Raw genomic sequence first — 27,537 nt, forward strand, 5'->3', positions numbered from 1 at the left:
AGGTCGGGAGGGGGGACTTGACATTGCACAGAAGCGGCTTTAAACGTGGCGATGACGCACATTAAAGAAATAACACAATATCTACCGGCGATCTGAGCCACCAGTGCAGCTCCGGGACTCGGCCGGGGGGGGTCTCATAAAGCGCCCACCGCTAGCCATTGAAAAATAGCGGCCAGGGTGCAGCAGCACCGGGTCCCGCTGCGGTGAAGTCTCAAAATATGGGCTGTACCCCGGAACGGGTATCCATCTGCCGTGCGCCCTCCGCCCGCAGCTGACGCGCCTTGAAACCCCGATGTAACTTTTTTTCGCGGCGGCTCCATTTAACTCCATATATGTGTCTGCGGGCGGACGCTGCGCAGCGGTGACCGTAAGGAGACCCAACGGCAGCTTCCTGACTCGGGCCGGTACGGTCGCCCTTTTGCTGTGTTTTTTATTTACTGCATAGGTTGTATCTTTTGGGGAAATTTAATGGCGGATTTCCCAGCCAAAGTTAGCTACATTAGGGACGAATAAATCGCCTTTATTTATTATTTAGTGAGATCAAAATGCAGTGTGTGCGAAGCACATATGCTTAGAAACAATGTACGATGTCAACATATTTGATACGTTAACACATTGTACTCGGAAAAGAAAGACGACAGATCCAGGAAGACATCCGTCGGATGCGCTAGTGACTATACCCAGCGCCTAGTTAGATGACCATTATTTCTTATAGCATAAGCTGCCGGAACGGATCGGATGATTTGTACTTTCTTCTGACTTTTATTGGCAGTGAATACCTTACAGTGACCTCCTGTGCCCGTCTGCCTCATTTTATTTGAAATTTTGCGTCTGCCATTTTCCCAGGATTTCCGATTTGCTTTTTTCACACACCAAACCGGCGAGAAATACATGAGCAAAATCCAAAAATGGGAACCCAGGACACTGGAAGGAAGAGGATGCCCAACCGGGAGAGACTGACGGCCGAGGACGACGCGTTGAATCTTATAGCCCGGGAGGTGAGTGAGTGAATCAGCCCGGCGGAGGTGCCTGTTCATCCGCCTGCATTTCGGAGCCTTTCCGCTGCTCTTTCGGAGAACCCAAAAGACGATCGGTTACAATAATCCGATCGAACACCTTCGGTGGTTATGTGGGGATGAATGTGGAAGGGGGAGGCCACCAGCAGCCTGTGAGCGGCCGTGAAGCGGCGTGGACGCTGCGCCGGCCCCTTAGGTCTCGGCTTGCCGTTATAAAAACCCAGTGATACATTGTAGCACGGAAAACAAAAATCGTATCACTATTTAAAACAAACTGCTTAGAAATTACCTCCATTCTGGGTATTTGAGATAGAAACGATCAAAGAAGGGAGCAAAACGGGAGATTATGAAAGGAAATATACCCATTTACTGCAGCTTAAGCTTTTGTGAAGCCGGCGCTTTGCATGCATTGCACTTTCCGCTTAGGGGTCTCGGCGTGGGGGTCGCTCCTCCCTCACTTGTTGTAGAGGTGACTGTCTACACATTGCTTTTTATTTATATGTCTTTGCTTAAGTCGGCCGCCCCCTCCTGTATAATAAATCCGTAAGCGATCGGTGGTTTCCATCAGTAGGCAGGTTATAACGCGTGACCTCTATGTCCCTGTGTGTATGTATGTATACACACTCAATCAGACATTAGCGGACAATCCGACATTCACACCGTATGGGTGTGTGAGCTGGCCTGCCTGTTAATCCTGTGGATGAAACGTCATTCCTTCTACCCGGACAGTTAGGGTGGGAAACGCTGCCGCAGTCCGGCTCAGCCACTCCAACCCCACGCTGCTATTTTACGGGACTTCCCCTTATAACTGGCAGCCATGATGACGGTTTCGTCATTGATAGATTGCACAGTATTTATTTATTGAACTGTATGTTTGGTATTCACCATGGGTCACCAAATACAACAGTCTGGGTTGTTATATTCACGCTTAATCCTAAACATGTACACTGTCCAGATTGCTGTCCTTATTTACCTTGGTGAACTACTGTAGAAATTGGACTGATTATATATTTTTTAATACTCAAACATGCACGGAGGTGATTATTTTCTTAACATTTTAGCGTTTAACGAAGGATTAAGAGGTTTGTTACTAAATATACCCCCCCCCCCCCCCCCCCCGCCTTTTAAAAATACCTGTGGGTAGTTACACATGCTTTTAGTGACGTGGTAGGTGATGGTTAAATCCAGAGACTGCAAGAGGCTCCTAGATTTGAATTGGGCACTTTCTCTTTGGTGTAGCTTGTTAATTATCTTCGTCCTTTGCTTGCCTGGCACTTTTTCCAGAGCATTTAAAATCCTACTCACACATTTGGGCTAATTCAGGAAGTCACCTATGGTGCTTAGAACTGCACCTTTTGAGAAATGAATGCAGGTTCCTAACCAGCTTGCGTCTCCAATTTTAATAACACCGTATAGCATTATAAGCTGCTGACCATCCTTTTCAGTGCCACTGAGTCTGCAGGCTGTTTACTGCATTTTCATGCCTTGGTCTCCTGCCTGTTGCTTGTGGCATTCGGGCTTGAGAAACCCTACTGCCTGATGGGACCGGGCATCGGAGAATCCCGGCATCCAGAGCCGATTAGACCGCGTCACAATCCAGGGTCAGACATCAGCTACTGTAACCCTGTAATCCCCACCCAAACCCCAAAGCTGATGCTGATGTTGTGGAACATTAAAGGACCCCCCCCCCTTTATAACTTGTCAGGATTTTCCTGCATGTTTTTTATTGCAGTTTTAGATTTATGGATTTCATATGGCAGGTTTTGCATTTCTCATTTCTGCGTCTGTGGTTTTAGCCATTTTCTAGTTACTAGAGGGGCTGTTGGAGACGGCAACAGGAAGCTGCCATCAAAAGAATTCACTTTCTAGGTAAACGTCGTCATAGAAAATAGTGCTGCTGGTTTATATTGTACAGTCTGTGGCCAAGTGAGGTGCAGCTGTTGAAGATCATACATTTTTAAATGGATTGGTTCATTTAATCCTAATATGCCCTAGTTCGTGTTTTCAATTCAGAAGTATTTGTTTTTGGTCAAGGGTTATTTTAAGGTTCACAATAGAGCAGAATAGGAACATTATGTTAATCTGCAAAAGAACTGATCACATACTATCATCACTAAATCTCCGCTGTCACAAGTTGATATGTGAGGTAAGCAGTATCTTCTAATTTTAATGTTTCATTTGAGTTCCTTTATTTGCAAAATGTGGTAAAATTGAGTGGTACAAATGCTTAATTTAGGCCTGATTAACATGGATGTTTGGGGGGGGGGGAATATTACTATAATATTGGCTTCTTCCCTGCCTGTACATTCACATAGACTAAATAACAGCAATTACATATACAACTGAATAAAATGCAAAAGCACAATTCAAAAATAGGAATAAAAAGTAGTAAATGTAACCAAAATGAGGCGTCAGGATTTCAGCCAAACTTCATAACTGTCAGGCAACAGTAGGGCAGCATTTCCGGAGCTGTTTCTCTTACAGCTGCATGAATGGCTAGTCTTCCTTTGATAATATCTGTGGGATTTTCCAGAAATGCACACTTGGCGGTTTTATAAGGTATGTTTGCATGGTAAACCACCATAAGTCAGTGTGTGACTTTATGCAATGTGTGAGAGCAAAAAGCCTAAATGGGAATAGTCTAGTTAGTCTAAACTAGTTAAACTAGTTAGTCTAGTTTTGTTTACTCATGAATGGGACAGTAATATGCAGTCATAATGGGCCTTGCTTGATGCTCCGTCAAGCAACATGCCAAGTGCTTGTGCTGCTTCTGGTCCTTAACTTGTAGCAACTAGAGTAACTTTTCATCATAGGCGCTGGTCTTTGTACGTGCAAGTTAAAGGGGAAGCGGGGAAATCTTTGACATCATCAGTTATTTCAGCTGATAGGTTAACCCCTCTGACTGACATGACTGACTCTTCTGTGGAAGTGATCAAAGTTCCAAAAACAGAAAATGGAAAATTTCCCAGTCTTCTATAAATATCACTGATTTAATAGATCAGGCTCATATCATTAGGCAAAATACCTGTTTTGCGTTTGAAGTGTTTGTTATATGACATTGCACTCCCCAGATCACATGCCCTGACATGCACATACCAGCATACACACATGTGCTGCGTAGGGTCACGTACACGTTCCGCACTCGTCTTCACTGGCACGACCTTCATGCTCTGCTGCATGGAATAAATACAGGAGGGCGGCCTGTCTCTTCCAGCGATAGTAATAAGTCTGTTGAGACAGTTGTTGCAATCGCTTTCCTGTTTGTTCATGATTTCTGGGTTTGGGCCAAAGGTAGAGTGCAGTTGGAGGAGAGAGAAGGACACACACTGCTGACTGCTAGAGAGCCGTGCTGTCAACAAGACGCGGGGAGCAGCGGAAAAGGGATTGGGCTGCTGACCCACAGGATGTAAGGTCAAACTCTAGGGAAGGGATTTCTGTTGTACCAGATGTATCAAACCAGAATGACAGCAGTGAAAGTGGATCCTACCGTGTAATTTGCAAAAGTATCAGCTAAACATCCAAGGCATAAATTAAGAAGTAGAAATCTTGCGGATACTGAGGCACTGTGGGAAGGTGACGGCTGACCGAGGAAGCCGTCATGCAGACCTACTGATGACGAGCGTTTGTGAGCAGCCTGTTTCAGGAAAGCCCAAGCAAACTCCAAATACCAAAGTGTAGCTTATGGTCTTAGAATGAGAGAGGGCTATTTTTGCTAGCCATGTGTAAGCAATTATGCTTGCAATCTGAGGAGCATTTATGGCCATACAGCACAAGTTGATGTTTGTGCCATCCAGTAGACTTGCAGATGTCACATACACTGTTTAAGGATTTCGTAGCAATTGCTGAATCACTGCCTGGTGCCCTGTAAGGCTTGGCTAAGTCTTCTGGTTCTGTAGCCAGTATTTCTGTAATTTTATAGGTCCAGATGTTCCTTACACCTCTGTGTAAAACCTACTTTGGGAACATTGATTATTTCCTGATAACATCCCACTTCAGAGGGTCGCTGATCATTATATCCAGTCTGGTGTATGTCTTCCATAACCATGTTGATGTAACAAGTGTTGGACCTTAGATCATTCAAGAAAGCACATGAATAAACGTATCCACTGCACCACTTTTACTGGATGTATCTTTCAATTTATATCATAGTCCAGGTGCACTTCTCTGCATTTAGCACTTCTCTGACTCCCACTGAGACCTGACTGTTGGGCTGCTTCTTCAGTTCAGAGCAGGGGGTGGCTTTGTCTAGTGGATGCATTTGGTTGCGTTTTAAGATTTAATGATTCCTGGGCAGAACTGACTTCCTGCTTTTAGTTTCTTCTAGGTTTTCCATTCTTTGCCCTCTCAGTCCTTTCCTTGTTTTGTTGGCAGATAAGTTCCAGTTTACCAGTCTAACTCTTTTCTTGGCATCTTCAGTACGTTTCTGTTTTGATATTTGTGTGACATACCTGGGCAGATTAGTTTTGTAGGTGTTGCTTGTTCATAGGCCAAAGGGACTTGCAGTAGCAGAATATTGCTGCCCAGTCCGTAAAATCCTAAGCTGTTGCGACTGCAGCGAGGCGGAAACCTGAGCTCAGATTATCCTAAGAATGAGCTCCGGTTTGTTTGCATGGCAGCATGTGAGATGGGCTCCTCCAGGCTCCACCCCCAGCAACACCCTACCAATCAAACGTACCGTAACCCGCATTGTTCAACCAATCGGAGCACCTCCCAAATAAACGGCCACCATATACCAAAGTGTGAAGTCCTTGAACCTGTGGATCTGTGACATGGCAGCAGGTCATCGTAGAAGCGAATTGAGGAAGTCCTGCTAGATGGCACCTGGCATAGGTGAAGAAGAACAAAGGTGACCAAAGTGTTCTTGAGTGGCCAATAATGGACGTCATCCCTACTGGATTAAGCATGCATGTAAAACGCTTCTAACATACTGTATGAAAAAAACCATGTATGGAGCCCAAAGTAGACAGATATAGCAGGTAGAGCATGCAATGTGAGCTATATGGTGAGGAAGTAGCATTAGGTAAAAGCAGTTACTCTGTTGTTCATTTTACTAGGACTGTTACTACTAAGGGGGAGGGGGCTTCAGTTTGTTCTCTTCCTTGCGGAGAGGAAGGATGTGTTTGCATCTGGGCCTTCTGTGCTCTTGGGTTTCAGTATGAGTCAGCTGTCTAACTTCCTCAAACTATTAGGGGCAGTGTCTCAATGCGCTGTTATTGCAGCACTGGGTCAACTGTTAGCTTCCGACCTAAACTCGTAGGAAGAACGCCACGGCCGTTAGATCAACATAGTCAAAAAAATGTAAGTGACGCAATGTGTGTATCATTATCAAGGACATAGCTTTGGGTTGAACAGGGGGGGGGGGGGATAGGTCTCCATCCATTTAGGGGGGGTTTGGGGATGGTATTGGCTGATTTTGATTATTGGGGGTTACAACACCCCCATTCTCTTTGTCATTTACACCTTCGGTGATTATGGTCTATTGGTTGCTTACTGTGGTCGCAGAAACATCCTTTTGGTTTGGTCCTTGTTGAGGAGTTGCTCTGCAGCGAATGATGTGTGTTGCAGTAGAAATGGACTCCATTCAGTGCTGCCCCTTGCTGGCTGGGGGGTGCTCAGGCAGGTTATTAACCTATTGAGCCATTCATATTCTATGTTCGTATTTTTACAAATCTGCAGTCTATAATCTGGATTAAGTACCTTTCCAAAGCATAACAGGATGGAGCCACACATAGAAGTCGTCACTGCGTTATCTCGCTGTCTAAAAGCACATTCATCTTGCCTGGAGAATGTTTAACTTCCATCTCCAATGAGTAACCAGGGAAGGATGCTGAGTCACCGGTACTGGACTGTGACGCAGACGGATAGGCACACTGGCGAGACACAGGCTACAGGCTCCACGCTACGCTGGAGTGGAACTGGAGCTGTGCAGAGCTCTGTGCCGTGGGACACCTGGAGATGGTGCAGCAGGAGCAGTGTCATGCTAAGAGCCAGTCTGGAATTACATCAGGAGCAGTTGCACGGCACTAAACTTGATCTGGAGTTGGAGCCGGTCAACATAAAGGCTTAAAATAAACAGGCTTCTCAGCTGCCCAGGGGAAGTGGGTCGTTCGGCGTTGAGCTGGAGAGGTATGGAGCTGAGTTAGGAACCTTTTGAAGCTGTTTCATGTTCAGGAGAGATGGACTTCTTGTCAGAGGTCAGCCAGAAGCAGGTGAGAGCAACACTTGTTTTTTGCGGTTAGTTGGTTTTGTATTGATTTTTTTGTATGTTCCAGATGACTAGTTGAGTCATACTTTTTAAGGGATTGGTTGTTGCTGTTGTCTTGTACCACGTTTTAACAAGGAAGTAAATATACTTAGCCTAGTCTTGTAGTATCCCGAACTATGTAGATCACAAGGTTAGAGTCTTAGGGTGATTTGTGTTCACCAGCCATGTTTATAGCTGTTAGGCCCCCAGTTTTATCAGACACTGCTGCTGGCTGGGATTGCAGCGAGCTTTGGTGCGCCTTCCACGCGGTAACAGTCTCATGCCAAACTTCTCAGTTTGCTTCTGGCCACAGCCCGGTGTGAAAGCCTGTATATCCCGAGGCTGCTGTGTGCGTGTGACTGCGCGAACACGTGAGCCCGTGACTGTGTACGGGTGTGACCGTCACACTCAATGTGTGAGTGTCTAAGTGTGTGTGAGCAACAGCTACGGCTTGGTGGAGGCGGTGCAGTTGAAATCAAGATGGGCATAAGCATGGTCACCTTGTGCTATCTGGCTCCGCTTCCAGCCACGCGCCAAGCTCCCGGTCCTGAGGTGGCTTTTCTGGGTCCCTCTTCTTCGGCGTCTTTTCGACAGTGTTTGTGTCACATTTTCAAAGGTTTACTACATTTACAGGGATGTTTTGGCTTCATTTTAGATACTCCCACGATACAGCTGTCGTAACGTTTCTCCTTCATATCTATTTAATGATATTCTTAAGTGAGTTACGCTTGAACATGTTTCTTGTTGACCACACATGTAATGCTTGAGAATGGAAACAAAACATAAACGTTTTTTGTTCGTTTACAATGTAGCAAGCTCCACAAAATTGTATTACTGTGTATAGCAGCAAAATTCATTTTAACTGCAGGTAAAACTACATTCTTCATGAAGGTGTTACTTATGAAGTGCACACATGGCATTTTTTGGCTCAGGAGGTCATTAGTATTTGTCTAGAAATTACCAGTCTGCTCACGGTCTGAACTGCCTCGGAAGGCATTTTCCTCAAACTATTGTTTGTTTTTTTTGTTTTTTTTAAGATTAATATATATCTTCTGAACTTCCTGAAAGAGACACTTCTTCTTTTTTTTATGTTTGTGCTCCATAATGTAGAGTAGAAGTTTATTTTTATGATAACCTCTGAAAATCCTCTGCATTCATGTTTCACCACAGCTGTAAACTCTCCCGTTTACTGCCGTGTTGTTCGGTCCAGTTCAGTGAATGATGAGAAAACAACTAAGATTAAGCTAGAAAGTGGCACAAACGGCTGCTATTTTAAGTCTTGTTGTGCCCTATGGGCTAAAGCCTAAGATGCTGAAGAAATCAAATAAATCCTGTGCGGTCTCAAAAGTGAAAGAAAAGTTTAGCAGAGAAGCGTAATGGAGGTCAGTAAGATGGGGCAGAGCACTGTAATCCAGTGCGAGTGTGTTTACACTGGGAGTGAATGTGCTGGCGTGCTGCGTGCGGAGCTGACCCCTCTCCCGCCGCGCTGCGTGCGGAGCTGACCCCTCTCCCGCCGCGCTGCGTGCGGAGCTGACCCCTCTCCCGCCGCGCTGCGTGCGGAGCTGACCCCTCTCCCGCCGCGCTGCGTGCGGAGCTGACCCCTCTCCCGCCGCAATGCGTGCGGAGCTGACCCCTCTCCCTCTCTCCTGTCTTGTTTCTCCTCCACAGGCTGAGGCCCGGCTTGCAGCTAAACGGGCCGCCAGGGCGGAAGCTCGTGAGATTCGCATGAAGGAGCTGGAGTGGCAGCAGAATGAGGTATGGGCACACCCCCCCCCCCCCCCCCCCCCCGGAGTGTGATCAAAGTGGAGTGATCACATTAGGCATCCTGGAGGCCACCTTAATTGGAAGAGAGGTTGACCGAGAAGGGGCCAGTTTTGACGCCTTGACTCCCGGCTTGGTTCAGTGGCCCAATCTGGTCCTGCCACTGAGCTCTAAATGACTCATCTTGTGTGAATCAGAACGCTCTGCTACAGAATCACAGAGTCCTCTTACGATATCCCAAAGGAGAACGGGGAAAGGTTCTCACGGGACACAGAATGCACAAGGAAGCAAAAGTCCTTGAGCTGAAATTCCCTGCTTAGATTACTGATTATGTAGCCAAAGTCTGACTTGGGCACAACTTTAACCTTTTATATGTTTACTTTTGCAAAGTGAATAATTTCTGCAGGAACTCCTATCAATCTCCCTCTGTTTTCAAAGGCTGCAAATGCACCTTGATTTAGAAACTTGTTAGGGGGCCATGTTCAGCAGTTTAATGGTTGTTTATGTGACACACACACACACACACATACACACACACATTTGAAACATAGTAGCAGCAAAATATTTTCAGAAGGTTACATGCAGCTGTGCAATGCTACATAAAGCCATGTTTGTAGAAAACAGTAATATTATTAAGAATATAATAGGCCTGTGATCATAACACGCACACACACACAGACTGGATTACAGTGTATTCAGAGTTTAGCCAGGTCTGATTGGACAAATGAGTGTGGCTGGTAATCCCAGCACAGAACAATTGCACTCCATGCTGTACTTGCTCTTTCAGTGAGGAGGAACTGAATAGTATGGGATCTGGTAGGTCCAGCAGGACTGGGTTGGGTTATCTTCCTGTAGCTGCTTTTGGAGACTGTCAAGGCTTGGTGCTTTGTGAATGGACGGCTCCACCCAGGTGGCTGAAGACCGCCTGGGACGAGCAGCAGCGTGGTCGGGGCGTGCTGCCCGTGACAAGGCCCCGTAAGTTGTCAGCATGGCAGGGAAGCGTGTGACAGGGACGGGAGACCCAGAGTCCCCTCTGCTGTGGAAGGTGGGTGTGGTGGACCGGCAGGGGAAAGGAGACTCTAAATTTCAGCTAGTTACATGTGTGTCCCGTATGGGGAACATCTGTCCACTGTCTCAGAAACGGGTAGCTAGTCCTGTATTCGAGGTTTGTCGGTCGGGTCGACGTCGTGCTTCACGTTTGCTTAGCGTTCCTAGCAAGGTGACAGAGCAAAGTTTAAATGAAGATGTTTCTTTTTTATACAGGTAGGTTAGGTTTTAACTGGGATGTTTTGTTGTGATTACACCTCATAAACAGCTAACTGCATTTGGCCATCTGTAGCCTGCTTGATAAACAGAAAAATGATACTAACGCAGTGTTTCCCAATCCGGTCCTAGGAGACTCACCGACAGTCCACATTTTTGCACCCTCCGAGCTTCTGGTAGCATTGTTTCCCAGTCCGGTCCTTGGGGACCCACAGACAGTCCACATTTTTGCACCCTCCGAGTTTCTGGTAGCACTATCCCAGTCTGGTCCTTGGGGACCCACAGACAGTCCACATTTTTGCTCCTGGGAGCTGGGAGGGAGCAAAAATGTGTATTCACACACTGATCAGTAAGCTACATTGTGTCTGCTCAGTACTGTACCATGAGATGTTTGTCTGATTAACATTGTTCACATTACTCGTGTGCACTGTGTGGTTTTACTCAGGATGTTTATTTAGAATCTATATACCAAGTGATAGATTTTTAGAGAGAGATTTTTCCTTCGATATTGTTAACTACAGTGCTGTTGATATGCTGTCCTCTGTGCCAGTCCTCTCCCAGACAATGACCGGAACCTGTAAAAGGCTGTTTCTGTTAACATTCAATTAGAATTCCTCACTAACCATCTTATCTCTGTCTGCGACACTGGGAGAATGTTGTCCCGGGGGCGATGGTGGCTTTCAGTGGGTATGGGAACCAGCATGCACTGGTGACATAGTGACAGGACACGCCAGGACTGCCAGACAGCTGACAGACCCCTAAGGAGTAATGAGAAGAATCTGTGTTACTCAGGCAACTTGGTCATGTGGTGTAATGACACCCTCCCTCTCTCAGAGCTCTGTGGATTTTGAATCGTGGTATAAGATCTTTGCACCTTTGGCTGGTGTTGCTTCAAACAGACCTGTGTCAGCTTTCATGCTGTGTTACACTCTGCTCCCAGTCTTCACCTGTGTCTCCCATCTCTCTCTCTCTCTCTCTGTCCATCCCTTCCTCCCTATTTACCTTCTCTTCTGTACTTCCCTGCTTCCTGATCCATCTGCTGTGGTCTCTGCTTCCTGAATTTCCAGAAGGTAGGCCCAACTTTGTGTTTTTTCCCCACCTTTACTCCAATGTCCTTTTAAAGATTTTTGCTCATGGAAAATCTTGCTTAAAAGCATAGTAGTTTTAAAATCATTTTCCTTTTCCGCAGGGTACCTTGCATTTCTAGCTAACTTTCGCTTGGACTCTATGTGTGATTGTCTTCTGCCCTAGTGCACAATAAGCCAAAGTCATTGATTATTATCTCTTTCTCATTCTTTTTTTCTTTCTGTCTTTTAAATCTGTGGCTTCATCCTCCTACTTACTGCTGTCAGAAATTTCACGGGCTGGAAAGTAAATGGAGTGACATCGAGCAGTGGATGGTATGAGTATCGTGTTTGAGGCCCACGCAGACGCTGAATTACGATGGCGGTTCCAAATATTCCTTGTTGTTTTCGTATTTCGACGAGATTTCTGTAAACTAGACACAGTTTAGTTCCCTTGGCTCACGTCTTAATGTCACCAAGGTGACTTAAACTGTGTTGCCATGAGACCATGTTGATGCCCTGGTGATATATAGTAAGTCATGAGCATCTCTGCTTCCCTGTTATAACAATAATAACAGTGGGATGGGTGTAATCTTGCAGTTCTTTTACCTGGTTTAGTTGGCCCCATTTGATACTATCTCTAAACACAGCTGGAGGTAACTAACATGCTCTGTAAAAATAGTCAGACAATTGTGTTATTGAAGGGCATTAAGCTTGGCAACATGGTCCCTAAGTTCAAGATCAGAGGTCATTTCACAAAGCTGGATTGTCAGCGTTGGCTGATTAATCAAGATTTTCCCCCCTGAAGTACAATCTTCAGCTAAGAGACTTGCTTTGTGAAATTCTCCATGTCGCATTTTATGTTGCATGCATTAATCGGTTCAGCTCGGCGTGCATGCTCCCCTTCATTCGACGCATGGGTTTTGTTCTGGGATTAGATGTCCATAACCAGTGCTTGCCTGTTGAGTCCATGTAAGCTAGCATAGAGTTGTGAAGGATTACTTGTCTTGGTCAATGTGATCCACATTCTGCAGGGTGTTACAGATTCATGTGTAGTTCATGTGATCTTTTCTTTAAGATGCAGTTACAGTCAGTGGGAACTGAGTAGGTCCTAACTGGCTGGGGCTGACCTACCAGCTTTACATATGGGTACTGGGCGGCGGGGGCAGTGGTGCAGACAGAAATGCCTGACTGCAGGGGTTGGGCTGGCTTTGAGGCAAGCAAAGTGAACCCTGAGGACAGACTTGGCCAGAGAGCGATCGAGTTTGCACCGTGGTGTTGTGTTTTGTCACTTTTCAGTATGAAGCATGTCCATATTCTGTGTCGACACTGTAAACTTAGTTTGTTTGGTGTTTTTGGCTGGGTTTATAATGATACCTCTCAACCTCTTCTCGCTTTTTCTCTCCTCTTCTCTCTCTGCTCATTAGGAGGAGAGTGAGAGGTATTCCTACCACTCAAGGAGATGCACTTCGGTCTGTACCCTGTCTGCTCCTTCTCTTTCTCACTCTCTCTGAGAATATGGTTAGCGGTTTAGCTGAGTACAAGGAAGACAAACAAGGCTTAGGCATTTATTTGTACCATTTCTCCATTTAATAACCTTTCTGTCTTTCTCTCAGATATCAGATGATGAGGAGCGCATGTCAGTAGGGAGTCGTGGGAGTCTGAGGGTCAGTGACGGCTCTTTCTTCAATAACAAACCCTTAATATCCATTAAAAATGATTGATGACATCACAAGGGGCCAAATCATGCATTATTCTGCTACTCCAGATGTACTGAGATTGTACCTGGTCTGGATATCATGTCTTAATGATATGCACTGAGAGGTACCTGTTCAGGAAATAGTTGTACTGTACCAGCTACAGATTAACTGGTCTGGGCCTAACATGTCATTGCACAGGACTAAGAGTACCTCTTTAGCTTCTATGTCCTTGAGTTGATCCAGTGCTCCTTCTTATCCCTACTTGGCCAGCTTGTCACAGTGTGTCCTACATCCTGTTTCAGGTGGAGGACAGGGACAAAGACCACCTGGAGAAGGTTAGTACTGTTCCTGCTGGGACTGGATTTAATCTATTGGATCCCCATGTTATCCAGCATCTCCACTCAGGGGCTCTAATGATGAATGGATGCGTACCTGTATGTTTCATTGCATCTAAGACAGGAAGAGACATTGCATGGATAGATAGTTGTACTTCTGACCAAATGTTAACAGGTCTTAGAGAGAGAGAGAGTGCAAGCAAAAGACAGGCTTCCCCAATGAAACCAAACCAGATTAATCAGTTTTCCCTGCAGACTAATCAAGTCAGTCCCATCACTCAGACCATGGTGAGCTGCTGTGAGTGTTTCACACGTCTGCAGTACCATCCACCCTGTAGTGAATGACATCTCAACGCAGGGTTCCCGGGCCACCTCCACCCTCGCCTCTCTGAGCCGGGCCTCCTCCAGGAGAGGAAGTGGTGACGCTTCAAATTGGGCAGATCCTGAAACGTCTGTGCGAGAAATGAAGGTGAGCATATGCTTTCAAGACATTTTCCCCGAGCTCACATATGGTATGGGAGGTGCATTACAGATAAACACTGTGTCACTCACAAGAGACCCTCTGAAATGCGTGTGATCATAAATATGCATCTCTACACAATCTTTGGCCTAATTTTAGAGAGGCATATCACTGCAGCCAGAAACCCAATGTCGAGTATGAGGGGCAATGTCGAGTATGAGGGGCAATGTCGAGTATGAGGGGCAATGTCGAGTATGAGGGGCAATGTCGAGTATGAGGGGCAATGTCGAGTATGAGGGGCAATGTCGAGTATGAGGGGCAATGTCGAGTATGAGGGGCAATGTCGAGTATGAGGGGCAATGTCGAGTAGGGGTCACAAGATGGAGGTGTTTAACTGTTATCATTGAATAACCTAACCCTTGTTATAAACCCCTCCTACCCCTCGTGATATACCCCCCTTACTTGACATTGCCCATCCTACTCAACATTACCCCTCCCCCTGGACACTCCTCTCCTGGCTGCAGTGATATATGCTTGCAATTCTGAACATATATTGATAAAATTATACACATCCCAGGACAAAACATTGTGTGTGTAGTAGTTTTTATACCTTCTAATATCCCCTGAATTATCCCCAGTTACATTTTGTAATATATCAGAGATTCTATGATTCCTGACAAAAGTAACTGGTCTGACAACAGGAGCTGGCATATTCTCATCTATAGAAATGCTCTAGAACAATGTTTCCCAATCAGATCCTTGGGAATCAACAGACAGTCCCAGCTGGGAAGGAGCAAAAATGTGGACCGGCTGGTGGTTACAGAGGACCGGGTTCTGTGAAACTGCTCTAGTAGAGCCGTGGTCTGGGAGATGGAGAGTCTCATCTGTTGTGGATTCAGTCCTCATCATCCTCCATTTTAAGGAAGTTGGGGATAAAGGTTAAAATTTATAAGCCACAGGTGGCATTACCTGAGATGCTCATAGGGGACTCAGTCTTCTTTAGTAACCCTGGGAGATCTAGATGTGAGGTATGCTTGAGATGGTTTTAGGCAGTCTCCTTCCATTTATGGGTTTGAGCTCACCATGCCCATTTTTACTGGAGGCTCTGCAGATGCACTGGCAGAGAAAGTTTGCAGCCCTGGTACAGTTGTGTTCCCCAATGGTACAAAATTGTTCCTCAGAGTCAATTTCTGTACCTTAAATTAAACAAAAAGGTACATTTACCTACAGCTAGGGTACAATTGGCTGACCTTTGAGGGTACAGCCAAGTTATTGTACCTCAAAGGTACAAATTGGTACTTTTTTTTTTTTCCCTCACAGGGCATAGGCGTGACTCCTTAGTGGTGATCAGGTTACTGACCTTGTATGCTTCTGCAGGACTCTATGCTGGAGGTAGAGCAGAAGTATCGCAAGGCCATGGTGTTCAATGCCCAGCTGGACAATGAAAAGTCTAAGCTGATGTACCAGGTGGATGTGCTGAAGGACTCGCTGATGGAGCTGGAGGAGCAGCTGTCGGAATCGCGCCGCGAGCATGAGGAGAAGTCAAAGGTGAGAACCTCCAGTAGACTAGGTCATAGAGAATCCTCCTGCAGGACAAAGCTATACAACAATCATGGATAAAAGAGTCTGTTCAATTAAAAATGAATAATAATCAGAAAAAGGAGAAGGCCCAGGCAGTGGCACATCCAGTGAAGCTCTGCTTCCTGCACTGGCAGGCATTAGAGCGGGAGAGACACGCCCACAACATCCTGCAGTTCCAGTTCAGTGAGCTGAAGGAGATGCTCAAGCAGAGCGAGGAGCTGCTCACTGTAAGTACAAACTGTATATGGAGCATGTGTGCTTAATTCAGCTTCGGTCCTCGTTTGCCTTACGGTGCCGTCGTATCTCTATCACTGGGTCCCCTTGGATGGTGGTATTCATCTTGTTTCTGACCTCTGAGCTCTCCCACCCAGCGTTTTCACAGCTCTCTGGTGTCCCTCTTACTTTTGCTTGCTTCTTGTTCCTTCTTTCTTTACGGCTAGGAGAACCGTAAGTTGAGTCTCAAGCAGGATGGCTATGTTAGGGAGATTGCGGACCTACAGGAGACTCTGGAGTGGAAAGATAAAAAGATTGGGGTATGCCATGTTACACGATTCCCCCCCCCCCCCCCCCCCCCCCGTCTGTCTTTCCGGCCTGCTTTTACTGTATAACGACAGAACAGTACAGTTACAATGAGATAATCAGGGTAGTTCACATGGGCCTCCAAATAGCTACTAATCAATACATTTAAACATGAGCCTCTTATTCATTGTTATTAGTATACCTAGTTGTCATAAACTGGTACTGGTCAGTTCAGTTAGATTGGACCTCCATTATTCAGTGTCTTTAGCATATCCTAGCTATCATAAATCAGTACTGAGAAGTACAGTTAGCATGACCCTCCTTCACTCAGTATCGTTAGCATACCCAGCTGTCGTAAATCAGCACTGATCAGTAGAGTTAGCATGACACAATCCCTCAGTCTATTAGTTTAGGTATCTTGTACCCATTGAATACTGGCCAGCATGATAAGAGGGACTTCATTCAGTCTTTTCGTAGGATTAGATTAGGCTCCCAGTGCAGTTGATCATTTTCATCAGTCTAACTTTTTCTTTGTTAGAATTATTGGCCCGCCTTGGTCTGGTATGCTTATTGTGGTTAGACTGAAACAAACCTCTGTCCCTTTCAGTGTATGATAACTTGGCAGGCTTGCTTCCTACATCTCTTCTCTCCTTCTCCACTTGCTCTTCATTTTCTCTGCTTCTGGGGGCAATGCTCAGGCCTTAGAGAGGCAGAAGGAGTATTCTGATGCTATCCAAAACGAGCGCGATGACCTCAGGAATGAGGTCCTTCAGCTGAGAGATACTTTGAAGGTACTGAGCTTCTGTAAGACAAACACCTGTGACATCTACTTGTGTCAAATTTATGTTGGAAATCAAACAAATTTACCCTTTTTAGGATGTTTTGAGTGCTTACCCACTGATTTGGCCATATTTAAATCTATTTAGAATTTGGAATCCTGTATTTTAAACTGTACTGAGACCAAATTACAAGCATGAAGTAAAACATTAACACGTTTTATTTGAGCTAGCCGTCAATGAAAAGCTGTTTCTTTGTGCATTCCTGCAGTCTGCAGTATTCAGAAGTGTAGTATAAGTAACAGTAAACCGTGATATGGCTTAATTATAATGTCCTGAAATGCAATAGTTTTGCGATAGTTTATGCGGTTCTGTTGGAATTTGTTATGGATCTTCATTGGATGTGACAACTACAGAGAAACAGAACACATCTCATCCAGAGTGCGGTATATTGAGGCTATTGAGAATTGTGGAGTATGAAATTGTCAACATAGTCTGTACATCCTGTCCAGAAACATGGCATAGTTCTTGGGCCTGATCTTAACGCCAATGGAGAGACGGAAGGTGTGATTGACAGACTTACCAACGCAGACTCTGCCACACGATCAGCCCAAGACCCTCAAACGAGTCAGATTGGGGGCGACAGCATGCTAGGTAAGACCTTGACTGGCATAAGCGCTCTTCTCTGACTGTGTGAGCTGCTTAGCCATAATCTGTATCACTAATCCACATGCTTGTCTGCTGTGTTTTTCACTTCCGTTTTCCCATGTTCTTCCTCTGCTCCACACCTCACGATCAAATTCAACTTCTGGGCAAACTTTCTGACTTCCTTCATTGCTCCCCATTATTCTGAGCACCATGCAAATCTAGTTTTTTTTCTGTTTCTGTATAGATTCAAGCTCTTGTTTTTCATTATTTATTATCTTGCTAATTTGTTGAGAGGTGATCAGTCCCTGTCACTGAGCATTGAAGTCTGAGGTCCCAGTGTCCTTTTAATCCAGGTTTATCACTATCAAGATAATCAGTTCAGTTTAACAATGAAGAGGTAGAATTTCACAGCACATCATGCGACTTGAGATTACCTGCCCCTGGTTTAATTAAGTGGGTTCCAAAATGATCTAATATAGGAATATCATTGAACAAAACCTAAAAATATAATACATATTCAAACGTATCCGCAAAATTAAAATGAGTGATGTGATGATTTGCTAGTCAAACTTTATTTTTTCCCCCCTCTCTCAATTTGCTTCCATAAATATCTGATGTGGTTTAGAATGGTGGGGATACATTAACACCTTTGGTCCAACGCAAACAGCACCCTGGCTGATTCTCATGCGAATGCAGGTATATTTGCACTTCTTGCGGGGCTTTTACCCAAAGAACCACAGCAGAGATTTATTGGACTTTGAGGACTTTTCTGATGTTCTGCTGCAGCTCTCTGGTGTTTCTTCTGAATTGTCTGGGGCCAAGAACTTTGCTTTGGGTCTCCTGTCTATATTCCCTCCTTGCTGATTTTCCTCCCCAGTGGTTACCGGTCTCTCTCTCTTTCTGTACTAACTGATGCCGCAAAAAAAAGGCAGCTGAAAAGAATTCCATTTTTACAACTTTGGTTGCAGCTGCACACAATTTGGCCCTACAGTTCTCTTCCAATGGTCTTCCAGGCAAAGCCGCGGAGGGGCAGATGGAAGGTAAAGAGTTACAGGAAGGGGGCAGTAGAGAGCTGGTGGAGAAGGCTGAGAACCACATAGATGAACAGCAGAGGCAACAGGAGGAGGTGGAGTCACTGGAATGCAGTGCCGCTGAAAGTGCACAGCAGAACCAGGGTGAAAGAGAGCCGTCTTCACCTATTTCCTGCAGCCAGGCCAGTGTGCCTCCTACAGGGAATCCCGAGAGAGAACAATCCGATTCCCTCATGGGGTCTGGGCTTGGGATGCATTACAGTCAGCACAATTCAGAGGCTAACTTTGTAGCTCAAGACAATTATGAATTGATGGTGCTTAATGGCACAGAGGGTTCTATTACAAAGGAAGAAGAGGGTGGAGACAATGGGGTGGGGAACGCAGATCTGGTCGACGGGAGGATGTTGAGTACCGAAGGACAAACGGCAAGTCTGGAGGGTGGAACGGAAATAGAAAATAGCTCAGACAGCACAGCCGATGGGAACCGCCAGGAAACCATGGCACCAGTGGATCAAGGAGAATGCGAGTCCAGTGATAAGACTGGAGATATGGAATCTGAGAATGAGAATGTCAGAAATGTTATGCAAGAAGATAAATCTAACCAAACCAGTGACGGCACCAGAGACATGGATGAGGAGGCTGGTGCAGCTTCTCCTGTATGTGCTGAACCACAGACCCCTCCTGCAGAAAGCACAGACAAGGACCAGAAAGAAGAATGTCCGAAGGAGTCAACTTTGATTGAAGGGGGTGATGAGACAGCTGAAAGTGTGTCTAGTGACCTGAAGCATGAAACTGCTGATGTGGTTTTGGAACCAAAGGAAAAACCGAAGAAGGGAAAAGGTGTGAAGACCACCCAGCAACAGGCAAAGAAGAAGGGGGCGACCGAGAGAGCTTCAGTTCAAGCCGTTACTACGTCTTCACAGCCAGAGAATACTGGTGCTTCTGGTAAGAAGAAGAAAAAGAAAAAGAAAGGCAAACAGAAACAAAAACTCACTGAAAATCCAGAGGAAGCTAAGCAGGTAGATGAGGAGGAGCAGGAGAAGACAGCAAATGATTGCATGGGGACTCCTTTGGTCAAAGAGATGGAGACCGATCTATCGACAGTAGATCCTTCAGCTGAGGAATGTCAGACTGAAACTGTGGAGGAAACTGAAATCAAAACATTAAATCAGGCACTGCAGGATGATGAGAGGGTGGACAAGGAGGAAAAAACAGAGCAGGAAGGAGGAAATGACAGTGAAGTGTTGGAGGGCAAGAACGTTGAAGAAACAGATATCCTTGCAGGTGGCATAGGCATCAAGCATGAAGTGGATGTGCCATCAGAAAGCTCTTCCCTCCTGGAGGAAGAGACAAGCAAAGCCTTAGCTGATGGGATCAAGCATGCTAATGTAGGAAACACATTCAGCCTTGAGGCCTTTACTGAGGAACCTGTTGGCTCTGATTTTCCTAAGGAGGTACAAATCCCACAAGAAGACCCGAATAGAAGTGATTGTGATCTGAATAAGGCTGAGGGAAATGTCCAGGAGATTCAGGGTGCTCAGGATAACTTAATAAAATATGTCACTGAGAGTGAAGGTGCACTGCTTGAAGCAACAGAGACTGAGGAGATGGATAGCTGTGAAGAAGCTGAGGTGCTGGAAAAAGAACAGCTGTCAGGATATCACAAAGAAGACCAGGCCTGCAGTGAAGATGTTGAGTTGCAGGAAAGAGTAGATGCTCAAAGACATGTAACTATAAGTAAGGAGTTTGCTGCTGACGTTCTGGTCAAGGACAACGGGCTTGAGAGCGACGTTGCAGGGCAAACTGAGAATTTGTTTGAGGAGGAAAATGACTCCTGTGAGGAGCCACCTGAGTGTATAATGGAGGAAGGTGCTGAATTAACAGATTCCCAAAACACAGAGTCAACATCTGTTGAACCAACAGTTCCAAACCAAGTGGAAATGGTGAATCCAAGCATATCTGAAAAATACAATGAGGGCGAATTAAAGTTAGAAGAGGTGGACTTGCAACCAAAAGAGCTGGACGATGATGAAGAAGGAGGAGAGTCATTCCAGTTTGATGATGATTTAGGTTCGAATTTGGAAGCATCTAATAATACAATTAGCAGTAGGCCACATGAAGACAATAGTTTGGAAGAAATATCCACAAATGAAGGAAAAGCTGATGAAGACACAGAAGCGAAGTTAGGAGAAAACCCTGATTCCAGACCAGAAAAGGAATCTGGAAACAGTCAGTGCCAGAATCCCAGTATAAGAGACTGCCCTGAAGTACAGGATGAGGGGAATTCATCTGCAGATGTTTTGGGAACAGTGAAGGTGGAGCAGATGTCTGATGGGTCACAGTCAGTCCAGAATTCCGTAGAGGAAGGGGAAGAGGCCGTGGCATTTGTGACAGGGAGTCATTCCGCTGAGAATCAGGAGAGCCAACCAACAGAAGAGCCACCGGAGGGCAGTGAAGAGCAAGTCAACGCAGGCTCAGCAAAAGGCAGTAAGAAGGGCAAGGCCAAGGGCAAAGAAGACTGTCGCATGGCCTAGTTCCTAGGCAGGTCAGTGCAGCCTGAAATGCCAGATCGTGGAAGACCCATATGCACAGGAAATGAACTGTAATAAGGTTATGTCCGGGTACATGACATAAACGTTTGAATACATTTATGGACACATCCTGCTGGGTAGGCATTGAGTAAACGCTGATTACAGTAATTTATTAAACATATAAAAGTTCCTAAATTATGCCATGTAAGGCTACAATGTAGTGTCCCGTTTTGATTTTTGTTTTTCTTATTTGATTTTCCATCAGTCTCTGCTCTGTTTATAAGAAAAAAAATCCTGAAACAGATTGATTAAGTCAATAATTACGGAGGTTTAAAACCCAGTAACACTATGGCTCACAAATTTGGGGAACACTTTTTGTCGTACAGAAATTGGTCAGCTGGAGTCTGAATTGCACTGAATGTTCCAGCCATGTTCCATTTCACTTTGATTGCATTTGTTTAATATTATTTGGGATAGTACAAGAGGAAAAAATGATCACTTTAAACCAGCTTGCATCCATGAAAATTTATTTATTTCTGTAGAGATAATCCAGTTTTTTTTTCCTAGCATTTTTTAATGGCTGGTGAAATATCCACTGGCTATCTGGGCTTTTGTTACATGATTTTGTTAGCATAGCAACATGGTATTTGCTGAGCGCATACAGAATGTCGACCAATACCATGTGCAGTACTAGACGGTGTTTATGTTGCATTTTACATTTTTTTTGTACACTTTGTATTTTCTTTACAAAGCAAATTTCTCCTTTTTAAGTTATTTAGTGCCTTGTAACCCTGTTTCCATCACCCGAGCTGAGTATATAGGAGTGTGTAATATGGTGTATTAATGACTGATGTATTAATGTGTTGCAGCCAGTGATGGTCTAAATATTGCAGTGGAATCCATGGCCCCATTCAGAAAGGGCCTTTATAGGTATCTGAGAATCTGTTGCCTGTCGATGACCGTTACACCAGTACAATGATGATACAAGAATTTAAGAATTTAAAGTATCTGGCGATGCACAAAGACGACTTTATAAAAGACATATCACTTTGATAAGTAAAGATAAGCCCTTATTAGGTCCACTCCAAGCTCATGAACCGACTTAAATTGAGTGTTTATATATAGTTTTTCTTCTGCATTCCTCTTAATGTGGGTTGGAGGCCCATGACTGGTTACTCTGCCCATCCCACCCTATCCACCCTGGTTGCAGTACATAAATATAAAAGCTACTGCGGTATTTCATGCCAATCCTGTTTTATCTTCTGTTTTAGCAAACTTTTTTTTTTTTTTTTTTTTTTTAAATGTTCAGTATTCCATGTCCAGTCTTGCAGCAAATTTTAAAGAAAGGAGTTTGTTCTTTTCTTGACCAAAGATGTACCAATCAATGTGGAATTGTGTCTCTGAAGTATAATTACTTTTATAATGAAATAAAATGTTTCTTTGAAAAATATTAATGAAACCTTGGTTGGTTGTGACACTGAAGCCTCCTAGGTTTGGTCACCATACCTTAAGAAGGACATTGCTGCCTTACAAAAGGTGCGACGGAGGGCTACGAGAATGATTCCTGGTCTTAGAGGAATGTCTTATGAGGAGAGGTTAGCTGAGCTGAATCTGTTTAGCCTTGAGCAAAGGAGACTAAGGGGGGACATGATCCAGGTATATAAGATTCTAACGGGTCTGGATGCTGTTCAGCCAAATGGCTATTTCAATATTAGTTTAAATACTAGAACTCGTGGCCATAAGTGGAAATTAGCGGGAGAACATTTGAAAACAAATTTGAGGAAGCACTTCTTTACACAGCGTGTAGTTAGAGTATGGAATAGTCTTCCTGCTAGTGTAGCGGAAGCTAAAACCCTGGGTTCCTTTAAATCGGAGCTAGATAAGATTTTAACAACTCTGAGCTATTAGTTAAGTTCTCCCCAAACGAGCTTGATGGGCCGAATGGCCTCCTCTCGTTTGTAAATTTCTTATTACAGACCATCAGAGACTAAGGCTGGACAGTAATAGCATTCGATTGACAGTTCGACACCGTTTTGGTTTGATAGGCATGGGGTATAATCTGTGTTTTAGCATGTAAAGATAATCACATCAGCTGTGCTTGAGATGTTTCAGAATTTTCAAGGCAATACAACTGGAGCATTAAACAATGAAATTTGAAGCCCATATTATCTTAAACAGGTAGATCGATGTTTTCTGTCCTGTGCAACAATGTAATGGATGACCAGGGGAATCAGCTTTAAGCTTGATGTTAATTAGGGAATGTGTTTGCATTGTCCTTGCATTTAACACCTTCCTTACTGGGCTGACTTTTCTGCTCAGTCCAGCCTTGTTTCGAACATGTGGTGGGCATTTTAGCATAAAATAGCTACGGGGAATACTTACTGGAGTGGGAATGGAATGTTTATGGGCTACCGCTGGAACATGATACAGGTTAGGGTGGGAAGACCCTGTTTTAATGACATAGATGGTGGTATAACCCTACACCTATTTGGATACTGTCTCGGGCTTTACAAAGACAACCACTGGTGGGCTTCATTAAAAGTTCATAACAGTGTAAACGTAACACTCTGGTGCTGTCTCACGGCATGGCTGGAGCCCCTGCTGGGCTTGTGCCTCAGCTGCATCTCCATTCCAGTTCTTGCATGCTAACCCTTAGAGGACATCGCTTCCCTTTGCATGCGTCACGTGACCTAAACCCCCCCCACCCTGAGTGAGCTCCCATCCTCCGTGTTCTTGGCGTTCCTCCTCCTCTCATCTCCTCTGGTATGGTAACATTTCCTTTTTTTTTGACATGTTTTGTTACCCTGAAATACTGTGTTCACTTCTCCAAAGGGACTATAAATTATTGCATGTAACTAGTTTGCCTGTTTGTATTAGGCTTTCTGATATTCTAAAGGAAACGTCTGATGACCTCCTTGGGTCAGGTGTTCCTGATCTCTAGTCTCAAAGTCGATTGCTTAATAGTTAGAATTACAGGTAGTAACATATATATGATAAATACCTATATATACCAGCAGCCTATATATACCAGCAGCCTATATATACCATGACATTGATGCTAAATTAGAATGTATATCCAATAATGAACTGACCTGTTTTGCACAGCAGTTTTTATATAATAATTGGAAAAATGGAAGAAAAAAAAAAAAAAAAGGAACGTAGAGATATAGTGAATCGGCCCAAAAAATATCTCTAGGCAAATTTTAGTCAGTTAAATTTGGATTAAGTGATCCTGGTTCACCAGAAAAGTACAAGCAGTTCCATGCCTGAACTGGATTTCTGGACTCCATGATGGCCTTTTAAGTCTGCTTTTTGGGAAAGGGAGAGGTTTGTGACATTTGAGGGCTTGGCCTGTGTACCGCCAAAGCATGCCTTTGGCATTTTTAATAGCATCTGTGCACCAGAAGTCCTGGTACAGAAATAGAATAAAACATCTGAATACTGGGTCCATTAAATCAGAAATGTCCCATTTCTTTTCAAAACATCTGCTTTATTTATAGTGGGGCTCTTTTTGCAGAACGCAGTATTCTGTTGCTTGTGATTTAAAAATGTAACAATTAGCCTTATTTGTCTATTAATAGGTGTAATCTCAAGATGCTGGACTGTAGTTGAATAGACTAAAATGTGCTTAATGTTAGCATTTTCTGCATGTTTGTGGTTCATTGCCATATTGGAAAAACCTACATTCATAACAGCTACTAAAAACATGGCTGCCACTGCAGATATTTAGAAACTAGAGTGAAACTGCTGTCTGCTGTCTACGTGAGCTTACCTTAATGTGTCTCTTCCAGAAATACGACTGCGAAAGCTGGTGGACGAGAGGGAGAACCTGGTAGAACAGGTGAGACCGGCCACCACGTCACACGCGTGTCTGCGTGGTCAGGGGAAGGTCTCGCTCCCAGGCCACATGCCAGGGAGACCTTAAGCCGTGTGATCCGTTGCACTTACCCAGGTGAAGAGGCTAAAGACTCAGCTGGATCAGAAACAGAATGGCAGGGACGAGGCGGTGGCCCCTGATGATGTGACGTTAGAGAACGGGACCAATCCACACATCCTGGACATCCAAAGTAAGGACATCCTTTCACTGCCAGTGTCCACATCATATGAATATGATACAGACTCATCGAAAACAGATCAAGGGGTATTTTTCTGTTTTAATAACATTAAGAATGAGTGGGTGGGTCCTCAGGGTGGTGGGTTTTATTTTTATTTTCACCTTGGATTTGTGCTTGTTAAACACACGCATGTTCATCCCATCGTTTGTCTGAGTCTATCCCACACATTTTGGTTTCCCAAGATGCCATCTACCACGAAATAAAGTCAGAGTATCTTGTATTTCATTTGAACACAATTTATAAATACTTCTAAGCATATTGACCACTAAATAAGTGTAATGCCAGAGTAATGCCAGTTCTAAAAATTCCCCTTTACAGGAGATGCCAACAGGCAAATTAGTGAGCTCAGGTTTAAGCTGGTCAAATCGGAGCAGGAAGTTGCAGCTTTGGAACAAAATGTAAGTGTTTCAAGGTTTTTACGTGTAATTTGGAGATGCGTATGCTCTGTGCTCTAGATCCTACACCAGGGGTGACCAATCTTATCCGCAAAGGGCCGGTGTGTATGCAGGTTTTTGGGATAACCTGTAGGTCAGCTGTTCAAACTCAGGTGTGAGGACTCTTCAGCCAATCAGTCCTCTAATTAGTAATCTAATTAGGCAGTTGCAGTGAAATCTCGCATACACACCGGCCCTTAGCAGATAAGATTGGCCACCCCTGCCCTACACATTAAAAGCCACAGAGGGTGTTTCCTTTAGAGTTGTATTATTTTACACTTTTCTCAGCGTAACGGCATAAGCAGACCAGTCTTAGTGTGGTTTTTAGGGAATGACTATGTCTGCCTCATGTGGTTGGCGGTAAAGGATGATTCTTTTGGCTTCCGCCCAAACTTCTCGATGTGTTGCAGGACAAAAATGTACCCCCCATAAGCAGGGTCTCCTGTTCTGCAGGTCATACGTTTGGAAGGTCAGGTGACGCGCTACAAATCGGCTTCTGAGAATGCGGAGAAAGTCGAGGATGACCTGAAGGCGGAGAAACGCAAACTGCAGAGAGAGGTAACAGTCGCTCCTCATGTGGTCCCGCTCGTTAAGCGCTGTTCTTACTTCCCGGCCCCCCTTGCCATTTCAGCTCAGGTCGGCTCTGGACAAAGTCGACGAGCTGGAGGCGAGTAACAGTCTGTTGACCAAGCGGCTGGAGAAGATGAAAGCGAACAGGAGCCCTATGTTTGCTCAGCAGTAGGCGGGCGGTCCCTACCACGGCCGCATCTCCTCCTGTTAGCTCCGCACACATCATCCCTGACTGAACACACCGACTGACCTGTGTCTGCTTCTCCGTCTCCCTGGACAAACGCTCTGCTCAAATACGCTCGCTAGGTCATGAACGTCCTAGGAGATGCTGAATGACAGACTTGTCTCCAGATGACTTGGGGGGGGTGAGCACGACCCTGCTGTCATGGCTGGGGGGGGGGAATGAGACTATGGGGAATTTGTTGGGTGTCTGTAGCAGCCTGGAGGCCCCCTCTCCTGTGCTGCTGTCCCCCCCCCTCACAGGCAGGTAGGCTGCAGCACATGGACAGGGCCTCTGCGGACCATGCGGGCGGCCATGTTGGAGCACGATCGGGGCGCCTTGAAGCGCCATCGCTAACCACGGGCAGGCTTTTCATACTTCACATTTTTTCCTGGAGGAGGCTGGTGTTTGTTTCCTTATAAAAACTGTGCTAAGAGCGTTGACCTCATTTTAAGCCAAACTCGACGTGCGTGTGTGTCCATGTGCGTGCCTGTGGCTGCAACCTCCATCACAGATGGGGGCCGTACAGGGAGATGGGTGGAGTCCTGTTTGTCAGGGACTTAATGTCCACATTGTGTTTTTTCTTTGTCACAAAGCTCGAATATAAACTATATTGCCGTCTGTGATCTCACCAGCTTGTAATGTAATAACAGTTTGTAATTGACAGCAAAGAATGCAACGCAACGATACGGACTTCTCACGGAACATTCTAGTTGTGGCATCATTTCAAACCAAAGGGTTAGACTCAGTTCTGCATTATCGAATATTAAAACAAGGAAACGCCCTGTGTGACCCCTTGGGGGTCGAAGTGGACGTACACCCCTGGAGACAGAGTGGAGCGACCCCCTCCCCCCCCCCTTCCTCGTTCACTTCCGGTAACGGGGACGGACAGCTCTGGGAAGCACCACAATGTTTACATATTTTTAGAAGAGATGTAAACTTTGTGCATTATTGAAGTGTGTATTAAAGAGTAAACTGGAATGGCTGGGTTGCGTTTAGTAGGGAGACTGCGTAATGTGAGATGCTCATGGCTGAGTGACTGGTGAATCGCTCGATCTTAAAGATTCCTGCTGGTTTCTCATGCATCCTAAAGCTTGGTCAGGTTTGTATAAACAGTAGGATTAGCATGAAAATGTCGCCACATACCCATTGCAAAGATATAGACATGATCAGTCTCATAGCTTCCAAACACAAATCCTTGCATTGAGTGGGAAACTACCAGAAGCCTCAAATCTACTGACCCGATTTCAGTTATCTTTAATATCTCGT

General features: G+C 44.9%; 1 protein-coding gene across 8 annotated transcripts; it reads left to right on the top strand.

The window, feature by feature from the left end:
- On the top strand, window positions 1-27,249 carry LOC111850190 (leucine-rich repeat flightless-interacting protein 2-like). Of its 8 annotated transcripts, XM_072700832.1 has the most exons (18): window positions 56-404; window positions 847-998; window positions 8,929-9,017; window positions 11,624-11,684; window positions 12,776-12,820; window positions 12,965-13,015; window positions 13,351-13,383; window positions 13,742-13,852; window positions 15,221-15,391; window positions 15,559-15,651; window positions 15,865-15,957; window positions 16,642-16,734; window positions 17,232-17,373; window positions 24,721-24,770; window positions 24,882-24,996; window positions 25,363-25,442; window positions 25,932-26,036; window positions 26,110-27,249. In XM_072700832.1, exons 2-18 carry the CDS (start codon window positions 909-911, stop codon window positions 26,218-26,220), a joined length of 1,533 nt encoding a protein of 510 aa, XP_072556933.1. In that variant the 5' UTR covers window positions 56-404; window positions 847-908; the 3' UTR covers window positions 26,221-27,249. The 8 variants fall into 8 exon arrangements, with proteins under 8 accessions (XP_072556928.1, XP_072556931.1, XP_072556933.1 ...); XM_072700831.1 differs by lacking the exons at window positions 56-404; window positions 847-998; window positions 11,624-11,684; window positions 12,776-12,820 and adding an exon at window positions 6,204-6,314 and having other exon boundaries at window positions 8,929-9,015; XM_072700827.1 differs by lacking the exons at window positions 11,624-11,684; window positions 12,776-12,820; window positions 24,721-24,770; ... (2 more) ...; window positions 25,932-26,036; window positions 26,110-27,249 and adding an exon at window positions 18,381-21,908 and having other exon boundaries at window positions 1-404; window positions 8,929-9,015.
- Window positions 27,250-27,537: the final 288 nt, after the last annotated feature.

The sequence above is a fragment of the Paramormyrops kingsleyae genome, chromosome 16 (assembly GCF_048594095.1).
Source record: "Paramormyrops kingsleyae isolate MSU_618 chromosome 16, PKINGS_0.4, whole genome shotgun sequence".
Classification (NCBI taxonomy): Eukaryota; Metazoa; Chordata; class Actinopteri; order Osteoglossiformes; family Mormyridae; genus Paramormyrops; species Paramormyrops kingsleyae.